This window comes from Taudactylus pleione, unplaced genomic scaffold (genome assembly GCF_031769625.1).
Source record: "Taudactylus pleione unplaced genomic scaffold, aTauple2 ptg000437l, whole genome shotgun sequence".
In the NCBI taxonomy this organism is placed as follows: Eukaryota; Metazoa; Chordata; class Amphibia; order Anura; family Myobatrachidae; genus Taudactylus; species Taudactylus pleione.
Window position 1 is genome coordinate 4,485,807 of NW_028284839.1, and position 14,532 is coordinate 4,500,338.

Consider the following 14,532-nt stretch of genomic DNA (forward strand, 5'->3'; position numbering starts at 1 on the left):
GTTATTTTTAAAATGTCATTCCCAGGGGTGCAGGCAATTTTTTTTTAAGCCTGCACCCCTAAACCCCAATTCTGCACTTTTTTTCGCCACCTATTCAGTGGTGAAAAGTTATCCCCGTTATTTTTTCAAAGACTTTTCGAACCTGCGAAAAGTCTTTGAAATTGAATACAGTGTAAAACCAAAACCAGCGAAAATGACGTCATTTTTTGCGAAATTATCGCAAACAAAAAGACTTTTCTCTCCATATTGAAAACCCCTATTAATGTTTTAGGAAGAATCGCTGCAAACACTTAAAATTTACAACTGCCATAAAATGTATTTATTATTGCAATTACTGTGATTACACTGACAAAACCCATAAGTGACCTTTTAATATATCTAGAACTTAATGTTGCCATGTTTACACGCTACTACTTACAATGTAATAAGACAAAAGGTGGCCTGGATGTCGCCAGGAGGTTCAACCTACCTATACAATAATATAAAAATAGTTTGTGTACTCTTTCCAAAAATGTATCCAATTCCAACAACCAACATTAAAGAAGGAGTAACTTCATTTATACAAATTAATATTTGGCAAGATATTAGATAATTTAGGAGGAGATGTATCAAAAGAGGACAAGTTGAGATGTTGCCCATAGCAACCAACTGATACTACTATATATAGTAAATTCTGTAAAGTGGTAGTTACTGTAATATCACAATGGTTTCTCCAAACAATACTTACGTCAACTATAGGTGTTAAAGGAGGTTTTTCTAGTTTTTCATCCTTCAGTTTCCTGTTTTTCTTAAACCTACAAGGAGTTCTTGCTTCTTCTCCCAACATTAGCTCTCTGGAACAGATTGTACAGGGTGGAGATATGAACTGCCATACAAAACTAAACGTTTATTAAAGTACAATGTAATCCGCATCCAGATTGAACATGCATGATGATACTGTGCAAAGGAAGGCAGTGCACGTCTGTAGGTAGAGACTGAGGGCCTGATTCAGAGCCGCTCGTAAGCGGCCGCTCGTTCGTTCCGAGCGATGTTTGCACAACTGCGCATGCGTACGGATCGTAATACGCATGCGCTGCGCATGCGTACGGATCGTAATACGCATGCGCGAACCAGTCAGTGCGGCCGAAAATTGTTTGTTCGCTAAATAGCGAATGCCTGCTATTTTGAGTGACAGAATGAGGCGTACGTGGGTGGTAACGGGGGAAGGTGCTTGAAAACGGGGAGTGGAGATCAGAACGCAGGCGTGCTTAAAGGTCAAAACGGGCGTTTTATGGGTGTGCATAATTAATACAGCAGCGTCATTGACCACGTCACTGGGTTATTTTATAGTCAGAACTGCTCGCATGATTGCGGTAGGTTCATACACTGGTCGATGTACTCGATTAATCTAATAAATAGCGGACATGACGTAGGATGCGAGCGGCCAGGGGGCGTAGTTTTCCAAAAAACGACGGCATGTTTGGTTCGCTCGTTCAGACCTAGAGGCGTGAAGAGACCGCAAAGAGCGAACGGTTCATTTGAATAGCCACCCCTTTTTTCTGAACGAGCGAGCGCAAATAGCGTCCGGCTCTGAATCAGGCCCTGAGAACGCCAGACTGCAGTCTATTTGCAGCTAATAAAGCATAGATTGCCAGGAAGATGCCAGTGGTTGGAAACGCTTACAGAAATGAGCTGTGAAAGGTAATTTCTGGTTGTAATTAGCTTCAATATTCCTCTGCACAATAGACTGCGCAAAAAGACAAAAACAATATGGCGGTTGCATGCGCTCACGTGTATTAACCCTATTATCTTCATCTAAAAGTTGCGCTGCTTGTTATACCAAAAACTTATAGATTTATACCCCTTTTACACCACAGTAAAAACCTGGGTTATTGCTGGGTCTATCCAGGTCGCAGCTCAGTGTAAAAGGGTCCCTGAAAAATAACCTGGGACAAGTGATCCGGCAATCCAACCCAGGTAGCTACCAGGATCGGACCCAGGATGGACCTAGGTAATGGTGCAGTGTAAATGGCGCTGACCTGGGTCATGCCTAAAATGAGCTGATTGGTGGTTGTGGATCAGTCACCTCCCACTTTTTATGACCTCACAAGTTTAGCAGGGCAGACCCAGGTTCAGTGTGAATGGGGCTGACCTGAGAATAACCCAGATCGATGGTGCTGTGTTAACAGTGTCTGACCCATGTCAGAAAACCGAGGTCAGAATTCGGTTTTTGATGGAAAGAGGTATAAGTAAGTGATATAAGTGAAATTATCTGTAGACTATAAACGGAGAGACCTGATTGGTTGCTATGTATTTATTGTAATGTTAGGAAGTAACAATGACAGAGAGGTATTGTACATATACTGTCAATTCCAAACTTGTTCGGCACCCCTCAAGAAATTGCACTAAAAGCAATAATATAATTCCAATAATTGTGTAGAGACTTTGAGTCTCATTCAGACCCGCTCGCGAGCGCAGGACGCTTGCAAGCGGGTCGATGGTACCCAAATGCGCATGCGTACGACGGAGGGAGCTCCGTCGTGCGCATGCGCGAGACCCGGGTAGCGACAGCCAAGCTGTCGCTCTGGGTCTCGCACCAAAGGGGGCGTGCTGTCGATGGTGAGTGACAGCACGCCCCCTTTGGTGGGCGTGCCGGGGGCGTGGCTGCCAGACGGAGGCGTTCCCATGGGAGTGGGAGTGATTTGGGCTCTGATAGAGCCAAAATCGCTCCAGGGCTGGCGGCAGCGAGACCCTACCGCAGGGTCTCGTCGCAAGCCCGATGGTCGCGATGGTCTTGACCATCGCGACCATCATCATGGACGCTCGCATAAGCTGTGGGAGCCGGCTCCGACGTGCGCATGGGCGAGACCCGGCAAGCGACGTCCACTCTGTCGCTTCGGGTCTCGCACCAAAAGGGGGCAGCTGTCGATTGTGATTGACAGCTTGCCCCATTTTGGAGGCGGGCAGGGGGGGAGGCTGGCCAAACGGAGGCGTTCCCAACGGAATGCCTGCCCTTTGGGGGCGGCCCCACTGACATTACGAGTGATGTCAGTGGTGAGATTCTGACTCTATTAAGAGCCAGAAGCTCACTGGGGCTTGCGGGAACGAGACCCTACGACAAGGGTCTCGTCGCAAACCCCGATGGTCGAGACCATCGCGACCATCACCTGGCTGCTCGCAATAGCTGTGGGTGGTCACCCACAGCTATGCGGGCGGCCAGGAGGCCGCACAAAATATATAAAAAACGCCCTGATTTAGAGCGAGCGCTCTTTCAGAGCGTCCGGCTCTGAATCAGGCCCAGTGTGTGCCCAGCTTACCCAGCTTAGGGCATGTTCAGTCTCCTGGCACCTCTGTAAATGGTGGCAGGATAATGCTAAATTCCAGTGATCTAACACATGTTCTCCAAAATAACAGTAATAAAATAACATAATAAAAACTTCAAAAACAACAGTAATAATCAACAGACTTGAAAGAAACGCATTTTCTATTGCTAAATGGCAAAAATTGGTTAGAAATCCATCATGAACATGTTTTTTGGTTTTGTGTTAAAAGCGGCTGCGTGCTAAACTCCATCTATAACGTGCCAGCATAAAAGAAATATGTGTCAAATTGTAACGGATGTATAAAACTGGATAATAATAACACTCCTAGGGTGGTAATCAATTGTTATAGCACGCCGGATCGCCCATCTAAAGTGACGAGAGATCGCAGGGGCGCTATTCAATTGTTGATTTTCGCACTGATCGCACTCATAGTTGTCGGGTTTATCCTGGTATAACAGCTACCCCCGACCAAAGTAATGGGCGCGATCGCAAACAAAGTGCAGTTTGGGCGCTCAAACAGGTCACTTTTCACCCATTTCAGCTCACACCCCCCTGAGGGCACAAAGGGGCACGATACAATTGAATACCGCCCCTAAAATATTAATGCTGATTACAAATTAAACACTGATTTGCACAGTTGCCGCGGAGACAGCGAAATTGGAAATGTTCCAGCAGCAGCAGGCTGAGGCATTACGGAAGCACCAGGTCTCGCAGGTCCTGCACATGTCCAGGACCTCTGCCCGTCTGCCAGTTGGGAGAAATCGGGTTTAAACATTAAAGTGAATATTTATTTTGTGTCTGTGGGGAATCGGTATGATTTACACTCGCCCCTACCCCTAACCCCCCTTAGGGATGCCTAACCCTAACCTTCCCCCCAGTGTCTAACCCTAATCCCCCCTCTAAGTGCCTAACCCTAATCCCCCCTCTAAGTGCCTAAACCTAAACCCCCCCCTTTCCCGCCGCCTAAGCCTAAGTCCCCCGGGGGGGTGCCTAACCCTAAGTCCCCCCCGGGGGTGCCTAACCCTAACCCTCCCTCCCCCTAGCCTAACCCTAACCTCCCGGGGGGGGGTGCCTATCCACCTAAGTCCCCCCAGGAACCCTAAACCTAACCCTCCCCCCCCTGCGGCTGTTAGCGCTTGGCACCCGGCATCACTTCGATCGGGATGCCGGGCGTTGGTAAAATGACAGGCGTCTAGATTTAGAAGCCTGTCATTTAACCCTCGCCGGGATAAAGCAGTCGGGAAGTCGGCTGTCGGGATTAAGTCCGCCGGCTTCCCGACTGCATACCGTCTGTGGACATCTCTTATATGTGTTATAGATCCACCAGAACCTGGTTTCAATCACCTAAAATAAATCTGGGACTTTCTAGTATATGAGGGGAATGGAAGAGAGTTAGAGGACTGTTGTCAACATCCTAACAACCGCGGTAAATAGAGCAGAGTAAAGGTATATACAGCAAAATTATACTGCAGTTTTCCCTAATGCTCCATGGAGTATTCACCCTTCATTGGCCCGTGGCAGAGCCATGGGATTACCATAGGGATCTGTGATAAACTCCTTAAAATCCTGTTTCAGCAACATTCTGTTACGTTCTACAAAATGTGAAGATAGCGCAGATCAGGCATTGCGGGAAGCAGGCGGAACGCCGGTGTGCACGCACTCATAGTCATGCCTATCGGCTCAGACGTCTACATTTCCTGCCTTAGATTAATACCTGTGATTCCAGAAAGCTTGTTTGAGACTCTCGTAATCTGGAATATCGGTGTCGTCAATTTCCCACGTGCACTGGTCGTAGGGCAGGTCCTTCCACTTAATCAGATAATGAACGTCTCCCTTCTTGTCAAAGCTGCAGACAGACAAACACATATTGCTGTTATTGGCCTTTCATGTGCTCCAAACACAATAATTATCATTACAAGGTCAACGAAACAACAGCGGATCAAATACAATGTACGTCACCCTGGGTATTTGTTCCAAAAATATTACATTTACTTGTACCTTCCTCACAGGGGCCCTGGTTCATTACGGATCGCTACTTCGAACGCATCTGCGATTAAACACACAGTTCTGCTGCGAAAATATGCTAATGTTTGCAACTGCGCAGCCAGCATAGAGACGCCCACTACAGCTTTCTCACATCCGTAAGACCTCGCAGCCCTGCGCATACATCGGCAACATCGGACCCTCGCGTTGAATTACAGCAGCTCTGACCTGTCTCAGGAAATGCAAGTCTCGTCGCACGCAGTGATTACCCAGGCTGCTATGCCGTCGCAGTGTCTAATTTCTGCGCGCACATGTAACGGCGTTCAAAATGGAGAGGCATGCCTGCGATTCTCCAATCACTCCCCCGTCACCACCCCCAAATGCTGACGTTCCGTCCCCTGGTCTGCAATGGCTTTCTATCTGCGTGCGTCAACGCAATACTAACCTGCGCAGTGGGGCATAAGCATGCGCAGTACGCACCATCGGCCGATCTGCGTGCGCTGTTGCAATTGCGATCCGTGATGAATCAGGCCCAGAGTTCCCTCTCCCTATGGCCCCTGACTCTGTATAAGGAAGGAGACAGCTCAGTTAGGAGTTCTAGGGGAATTCAATCACTGGATTATTTTTATTTTATTTTAAAGTGCAGATCGCACAACCAATATCCATGGAAGTAAAAAGAATCACTGAGTGTTTATGTTGCCAAGCATATAACATGAAATAAGGTATAGACCGCAGCGTCTGTAACTTCCATGCCCTAGGCTTGAGTCTATGTGCCCTATCCATAACGTGGACTTGAACAGAAATCGGGCAGAGCGCTCCCTCTGAATCAGTGCCCTCCCTCTCTTTTTTTAGAGCAGCCTCCTGGCCGCTCGCACAGCTGTGGGTGACCAAGTGGAGGCAATGCTCAGGGATGGCGTGTGTCAGCAGGACTGCGGGCCGTGTAGGGGTAGCCAGCTTGCAACGATGCCAGAGCAATTACGGCCGACTTGTGTTCCACTCTGCGTGATCCCCACTGTCTGACACAGGTGAAGGTGGTCAACGCTGACTTTCCAAATAGAGCAAAACTCAAAATATAGGCAATCAAAATGTCGACACTGACAATATAGGTGACTGCACATACTGTAACCTGCTGTCACCATATAGGCAGGTGTACATGCTGTGCTTGTCATTTATATAGCGCTAATATGAAGGGCATTAGTGGCCGCGGCAATTACTGGGGCAGCATTTAATGTATGCTGCTGTGGAACTACACATGCAAGCATGCCCTGCCACCGTTTCAGCAGGCCCTAACAGCGGCACTGCCGTTTTGGGGTTTTATCGGCCGCGGCAATTAGTGTACGGTGCTGTGGAACTACACATGCCAGTATGCCCTGTTCCAACAGTTTCATTGCAATTAGCATTACAGTAAAGGATAGTATCATCTGAGTTGATAATTGCAATCAGTCTGACAGGACAGGCTCATTATTTACTGGTCACCACTGGTTCTAATTTTAGCTGACATTTTAACTGTGTCTACATTTTGGTTGTCGACCTTTTGGTTGGTCTATAGTTTAACTGTCGACATTATGCCTGTCGCCATTTTCACATTTCAAATGGTCTATATATTGAATGTCTAAATTATGTCGACTGTCTATATATAGTACAAGTCGGTAGATTACAGCGGGTAATTGAATTCCCCCCCCCCTAAGTATTGTACCTATTGGCATTATTTTATCTATGATTTGAATGTCTGAATTTTGACTGTCTAATAAATATACCCAACCCATTATATAATATTATAATGCAACATCCAGACATGTGCTTTAAATCACAGCAAGGACCTGCTTCTGTGTCAGTGGCATTCGTTCCCCTGCCCTATAAACAAATAATGGGATCTCTGGTTATCGATGTAGATTTGTTGTGTTGAGTCATGGATAACATAACGTAAAGTATGAATAATGATATTTATCTAAAACACAAATAGAGCCTGGAATTCTAGAACTTATATTAGAATATCCTCATGTCACATCTTGTTTATCGAGCAACGATGTCTGAATGTCACATGTCTCAGAAACCGTAAATTCTATAAATACCGATAACAGAAATCAATCATTCCAAGTAAGCAGCTTTTTCCAAGTATATATGGCAAAAACAGGAGACTGACAGCTGCCTATACTCATTACCGCTGCTGTGCGCGCCACTCATATTTCACAAAATTAAATTAATGGCCGCCACGAACGCACATCGGCAGACGAATAAGGTTTATGATAGGTGGAGTAAGCTGGGATGGCAAAATAATCTTTCAAACGAAGAGCAAAATCTACAGAGATGATTGAAGAGCCCCCGAAGGGTCACGGAAGTGTTTCGGCACATTAAATCCAGGCAATGAAATGCACTTTACCCCTTAATCACCGTAATATCAAATGCATTTATATCCAGGACTTTATGTACAGTTAGAAAGCAGCTTTGCTTCTAATTCAGAATCAAACCCTAAATACATGTTTTTCCATCCTTTTAATAAATAAGTCTGATAATGGAAGTATAGGAAAACATACAGAAACGTCGCCTCCACCTGACACGTCAGCCACTTGTAAATCACACAATATGGTCTGAAGTTACAATGTTGACAGCAGTGGAACGTATAGCTGATGTGCCTCTTTCTATACAGCGAGGGACATGATGCACTATTAATAATGAACAGCCAGCTGCCTGGGTACTAACAGATACTGTGTGAGCCGCGTTCTCCCCAGGTAAGGCAATGATACAGCAGGTTTCTAATGCCGGGTACACACTAGACGATATGTCGGCCGATCCGGCGGGTCGGACGACATATAAGGGCACATCAGCCAGTGTGTACCCGCTATGGCCCATATTCAATTTGATTCGCACCCACGATACTTTTTCGCCTCCCGGACTTTTCGCCTACTTCGCCTGTTTTGCAGGCGGAAAAATATCCCGCGAGTCCCCGCGTATCCCTGTATTCAATTTGAAAGGACGCGAAAATGGGACCCAGCGAAACTGAAACAAGCGGAAAGTCCTGTCAGATTTGGGGAATCCAGCCTGACACCCCCCAAAAGATGCTCTGACATGATGGGGGTTCACTATGGTTTCCCCCGATTTGGCTTGCTGAAGGTATTTGGTGTTTTTAAACGGGCTCAATAGGTGCTAAAGTGATGAGGAATAGTATTTTGGCGGTTTTTTTGCTGAAAATAACTTATCCCAGCAAATTTTGGGTACTTGAAAATGGGGGGCATCATATTTTAAAGTTGCTAATGTAAACTTTAAAAATCGTGAAAAATCCACCTGCCGCAAGCCCCTGCAAAGTAAAAAACACCTGGGGCATACTTGGGGACCCCCCTGGAGTCTAGTTCGCTAGTTTTTAACTTTGTCCCAAAACTTTTTATTTTTCGACCCCAAAATTAAAGTGATTTTTTTGGGGTATTCTAAAGTCTTTTTTTTTTAAATGTTGACGTAGTTTACCTTTGGGGGACTGTCTGAAAGCTGCACGGGGGTTCCCGCAACGTTACACCCCAAAACCCCAATTCTGCACTTTCTTCCGCATGCAATTCATAAGCAAAACTTTTTTGCCTATTACATTGCATTGAGGCGGAAAGTCTTTCAAATTGAATACGGTGATCCTTTTCCGCCTGGCGAAATGACGTCAAACTTTTTCGCTGATTTCGGATTTCGCTCCAAATTGAAAACGGGCCTATGTCGCTGACGATGCACGCTGCCGCGCAAGTCCAATGGGCGATATAGTCATTGGGGGGCTATGCTGCCGGCATCGGCAAGTGTTTGCCCAGCTTTAGAACGTTCGTGTTGTACAACCGAAGTTCTGGGTCATTCCTCCTATATGTCACACAGTGGACGAGGTGTAAAGAATCTGGTGCGCCGGTCAATCAGTGTGGCATCAGCCTGGTTCTACTTTGCTGCTTGGTGGCGACTCTTCCAATTGTTCGGGAAGGCTGATGCGCTAATTCAGGCAGACTGGGACACTGAAGCGCCATGAAGGTCTAATAACAGGTGTTTTTGAAAAGTGTCAGATGTGATATTTTGTTACACATGGAAATGATTTACAGGGGCTACAAAGGGTGGATGTGGCTGTATAATGATACTATAAGCACAGGGCTTTATCATCACACAAAACGCCCTGATATTCACGTATATTACATTCACAGTCATTATCACTTCCAATGGGGGTGGTGTACTCTGAGTCGCCGTACTGATTCAGACAAACGGTCTCTGAAGTGTACTAGAGATACAGCGGACATTCCTGGGAGCGTCACGTCGCGTCGCTAAAAGTGGTTACGTACACAGGGCCTGATTCAGAGCCGCTCGTAAGCGGCCGCTCGTTCGCTCCGAGCGATGTTCGCACATGTGCGCATGTGTATGGGTCGTAATACGCATGCGCCAGTCAGTGCGGTCGGAAAACGTGTGTTCGCAAAATAGCGAGTGCCTGCTAATTTGAGTGACAGGATAAGGCGTTTGTGGGTGGTAACAGGGGAAGGTGCTTGAAAACGGGGAGTGGTGATCCGAACGCAGGCGTGCCGAACGGTCAAAATGGGCGTTTTAAGGGTGTGCATAATTAACAAAACAGCGTCATCGGCCACCACACTTGGTTGTTTCTTAGCCTGAACTGTTCGCATGATTGCGGTAGGAAAATCCAACCACAAGCACTGCGAGCAGTTCAGACGTCTTTCGATGTACTCGATTAATCTAATAAATAGCGGACACACACACAATCACTCAACTCCGTGAACATCGGCAAGGTGCGCGGCTCTGAATAAGGCCCTGTAAGTGAAGATGCAAAATTGAGGAAAAAGTACAGGCTCTAGGGCAGAGGTGACCAGACTTTTGGACCCGGTGATCTACTTATAAAACTAAAAACCTTTTGTGATCTACTGAGCCCGAAAAAGGGGGCGTGACCTCGCAGCAAGGGCCTTGGGGTCTGTCCTGCCAAAATCACACACAGTGGGCCTAATTCAGACCCGCTCGCGAGCGCTGAGCGCTCACAAGCGGGTCGATGTTGCCCAAGTGCGCATGCGCACGACGGAGGCGGCTCCATCGTGCGCATGCGCGAGACCCAAATAATGACAGCCAAGCCGTCCTTATGGGTCTCGCACCAAAGGGGGCGTGCTGTCGATGGTGATTGACAGCACGCCCCCTTTGGTGGGCGTGCCGGGGGCGTGGCTGCCCAGACGGAGGCGTTCCTATGGGAACGCCTACCGTCTGGGACCGGCCCCACTGACATCACTAGTGATGTCAGTGGGAGTGCTTTTGGCTTGTGACAAGGGTCTCGTCACAAGCCCGATGGTCGCGATGGTCTTGACTATCGCGACCATCATTTTGGCCGCTCGCAATAGCTGTGGGTGGTCACCCACAGCTATGCGAGCGGCCAGGAGGCCACTCTAAAATTCAGAGGGACGGCCCTGATTCAGAGCGAGCGCTTTGTCAGAGCGTCCGGCTCTGAATCAGGGCCAGTATCCCCAATTCAAATTACAGCACAATCTTATTCACATTACACCGCACGTAGGACCTCATTCAGACCCGGTCGCCAGCGCAGAGAGCTCGCAACCGGGTTGATTTTAAGGCCCTGCGCACGCGCAGCGGCCGCACTGCGCAAGCCCCGGAGCGAGAGAGAAATTGTCTCGCTCCGGAGCTCACTACAAAAGGGGTGGCTGTCGATGGTGATCGACAGCTCGACCCGTTTTGTAAGCGTGGCTGGGGGGTGGTTTCACAAACGGAGGCGTTCTGTGGGCAGACGCACTGACATCGGCAGCGATGTCAGTGGGGAGCTTCCTGCTCGATCAGAGCAGGAAGCTCCCTGGGGCTTGCAGTTGCCGAGACCCAACCTTAGTGTCTCGTCGCAAGCCCCGATGGTCGCGATGGTCTTGACCCTTTAAGGTGCCCTTTAAGTAGTGCCCCCAGTAGCAGTGTCCGTTATGCAGTGCCCGTAGTGCCCCTTATGCAGTGCCCGTATTAGTACACCTTATGTAGTGCCTCAGGATTTGTGCCCCTTAAGCAGGGCCCCCAGTAGTAGTGCCCCTTAAGCTGTGCCCTTTATGCAGTGCCACAGTAGTGCCCCTTGAGCAGTGCCCCCAGTAGTACCGCTTATGCAGTGCCCCAGGATTTGTGCCCCTTAAGCAGTGCCTCCAGTAGTAGTGCCCTTTATGCAGTGCCCCAGTATTAGTGCCCCTTATGCAGTGCCCGTAGTGCCACTTATGCAGTGAACCAATAATAGTGCCCTTTAAGCAGTACCCCTAGTAGTGCCCTTTATGCAGTGCCCGTAGTGCCCCAATAATAGCGCCCCCATTAGTAGTCACATAAAGACACAGACACACACACACACACACAACACTATACTTACCTGAATCCCCGCTCCTGCGCCCGCCACCGTCCTACTGCTCCTTTCGCTCAGCACTATGGGAGAGACGTCATGACGTCTCTCCCTTCACCCACTGCAGGAGCCGGAAGGAGTGAGCTCCAGATACTGACTGCCGCTGCAGGGAAGCAAGGAGCTGCTGGGCACCAGCTGGTCACAAAATCTCAGCAAATGGAATAGGCAGTGGCGGACATCCACCGCAATCGACCGGTCGTGTGTCTGCAGTGAACCGGTAGATTGCGATCAACGTTTTGCCCACCCCTGCTCTGGGCTATAAGGGCAAGGTCCAATTAGAGTGAACATCCCCATACATCGTTACGCTTAATCTCCTACTTTATACTAATTCCATTGCTACAAAAATACTAATCCTAAGTACCTAGTACACTATAGGGGAGATGTATCAAGCCTTGGTAAAAGATAAAGTGGAGCAATTGCCCAAAGTAAATGAATGAGCTTCTTCTTGGCATCTGCTCCACTTTATCTCTCTCCAAGGCTCGATGCCTATCCCCCTATATGCAAATTAAAATGCAAAATTGAGGAAAAAGTAGTAACACTGAGCACTGAGAAAAAAAATGCAGTCAGAAGACAGGTCCAATGCGAGTGAACCGTGTCCGCGCCATGTATCATTACGCTTTGTCTGCGACTTTATGCTATTTCCTTTGTGACAAAAAAGCTAATACTAAATACCTAGTACACCATGGGCTTCAGAGATGTACACTACCCCGTTTGCCTACACCTCCGGTGGTTTGCATATACCTTCGGTGATTTGTCTATACCTCCGGTGGTTTGCCTGAACCTTCGGTGGTTTACCTACAGCTCCGGTGGTTTGAATATACCTTCGGTGATTTGTCTATACCTCCGGTGGTTTGCCTGAACCTTCGGTGGTTTGCCTATACCTTCGGTGATTTGTCTATACCTCCGGTGGTTTGCCTAAACCTTCGGTGGTTTACCTACAGCTCCGGTGGTTTGCCTACAACTCTAGTGGTGTGGCACCTACACATGGGTAGGCCCCATTCTGTGCATGTGCAGGATGGGTCCTGCGAAGTTGCATGCAGTATCCTCTCATTTGCAGCCTGATTGACAAGGTGGGACCGCTTGAGGGCGGGATGGGTAGGCCTCCGTTCCAGAAAACAGGGGCATATCGCCCCCGTTTCCTGGGAGTGCCGAGGCCAGAGTCTGCAACGGAGCTGCAAAGGCCAACCTCAGGGTTACTCAGATGGCTGATGGTCTTGCAGAAGATCCAATGCTGCGTCTTAGGACTCAGCACTCGGATCTGCGGTGTCGGCAGGTGTCTTTTTACTGCAGACGCATCCTGCTGCATTACCATATATACACATCGCTGCTGCGGCAATAAGAACTGGAATCTTGGAATCAGGCCTTATATGTGACCTGAGACACAAAATCAAGGAAAAAGTAGCAACAATGAGGAAAAAGTGTACAGCAAGGGAATCGCGTCTAGCGTCATATGGCGCAGAAAGGATAGGTGTATAAGGACACATCCGTACAAGTGCTGTGTATGTGTGAAATACCTGTGGGAGTTGTACATATTGCATTTCACATGCAGTATCACCTTTAGTGTAGCACACAGGAGCCAACCTATTTACAACATATCTGCACTCTCTCCTGGAATGTCTGGGAAACACCATAGTCTACGGAAAGCATTTACAAAGAATATTTCTACTATACTTAACCCATTAACCCTGCACTCACCACCACGGTTGCAGGAAAGAGGCCTGGGGGGGTCCCCACTTTCCGAGGATTACCAGCCCTGGGCTCACCAGTTTGGGACTGGTTAATGCTTTGGCAGGGAGACACCGTGCTGTATCCCCGTTGCTGGGGGATACAGTCAGGAAGCAGATGGTCGAAATGCCGACCGCCGGCTTCCCGTCTACTCCCGGCAGGAGTCTAATGACAGGAGTCGAAATCCTGACGCCTGGCATTTTACCTACACCTGGAGCCCGACGCCAGGCATATCGAACGAAGGTAAGCCAGGCGGTGGACGCGGACAGGGAGGGTCAGGTTAGGGGCTTCCGGGGGGGACTTAGGTTTAGGCACCCACGGGGGGGAAGGTTATGGTTAGCCCCCCCAGGAGACAGGTTTAGGCTGCAGGGAAGGGGGGGTTAGGTTTAGGCACTTAGAGGGGGGTTAGGGTTAGGCACATGGGGGGAGGTTAGGGTTAGGCACCCCTAAGGGAGGGTTACGGTTGGGGGGGAGGGTTGGTCATGTTAGTAAATAGTTCAAATACTTAACTGTCGGGATCTTCACTGCCGGTCTTCCAGCATCGGGATATAAAACCACTAGTAAAATAGGTGGATCCCCACATCGTTTTTCCCCCTGATTTTCCTGTACCAGAACGGGCTCAAAGGTCCGGGGCTGGTTATGTTTTACCCTTTATGTAAACCTATAGCACAGAGACACTGCACAGATCACAGGGATTTGTGCAGCGCTTCTGCAGAACACACGGCTAAGGAGGTAATCTATTTAAAACTTCTATTTGGAATATTTTGGCCCTCCATGTACGATCAGGTTTGCAAAAAAACGATTTATAGTAAATCCCTGTGCTGTATTCCTGTCTATGGAAAGAACTTGTGAGTTGGTTCGATGGTGTATTGACTTCGATTCATGTATTCGGCAGTGTTTTGCAGATAGAATCATGTTTTTACACCCGTATTTGCCTTTAGTAAATCTTAGTGTTTGAAAATCAGGGGAAACTCTCACGAGAATGCAATTTTGGCCAGATAAGATTTTTAGTAAATATAGCCCCTAGTGTGTCCATTTTAAATATAAATATATATATATACAGTGCATCCGGAAAGTATTCACTACGCTTCACTTTTTCCACACTTTGTTATGTTACAGCTTTGTTCCAAAATGGAATAAATTAAT

The 14,532-nt window shown here is 47.9% G+C and overlaps 1 protein-coding gene across 5 annotated transcripts in view; it reads right to left on the reverse strand.

The window, feature by feature from the left end:
- CHD5 (chromodomain helicase DNA binding protein 5) overlaps positions 1-14,532 on the reverse strand; it is a 276,672-nt gene that overhangs the window by 121,426 nt on the left and 140,714 nt on the right. For all 5 annotated transcript variants that reach the window (XM_088447742.1, XM_088447741.1, XM_088447740.1 and 2 more), the window contains exons 12-13: positions 5,017-5,148; positions 728-833 (exon numbers count right to left, since the gene is read on the reverse strand). In XM_088447742.1, coding sequence (XP_088303868.1) covers positions 728-833; positions 5,017-5,148 — 238 coding nt within the window. The remainder of the gene's footprint in view (positions 1-727; positions 834-5,016; positions 5,149-14,532) is intronic.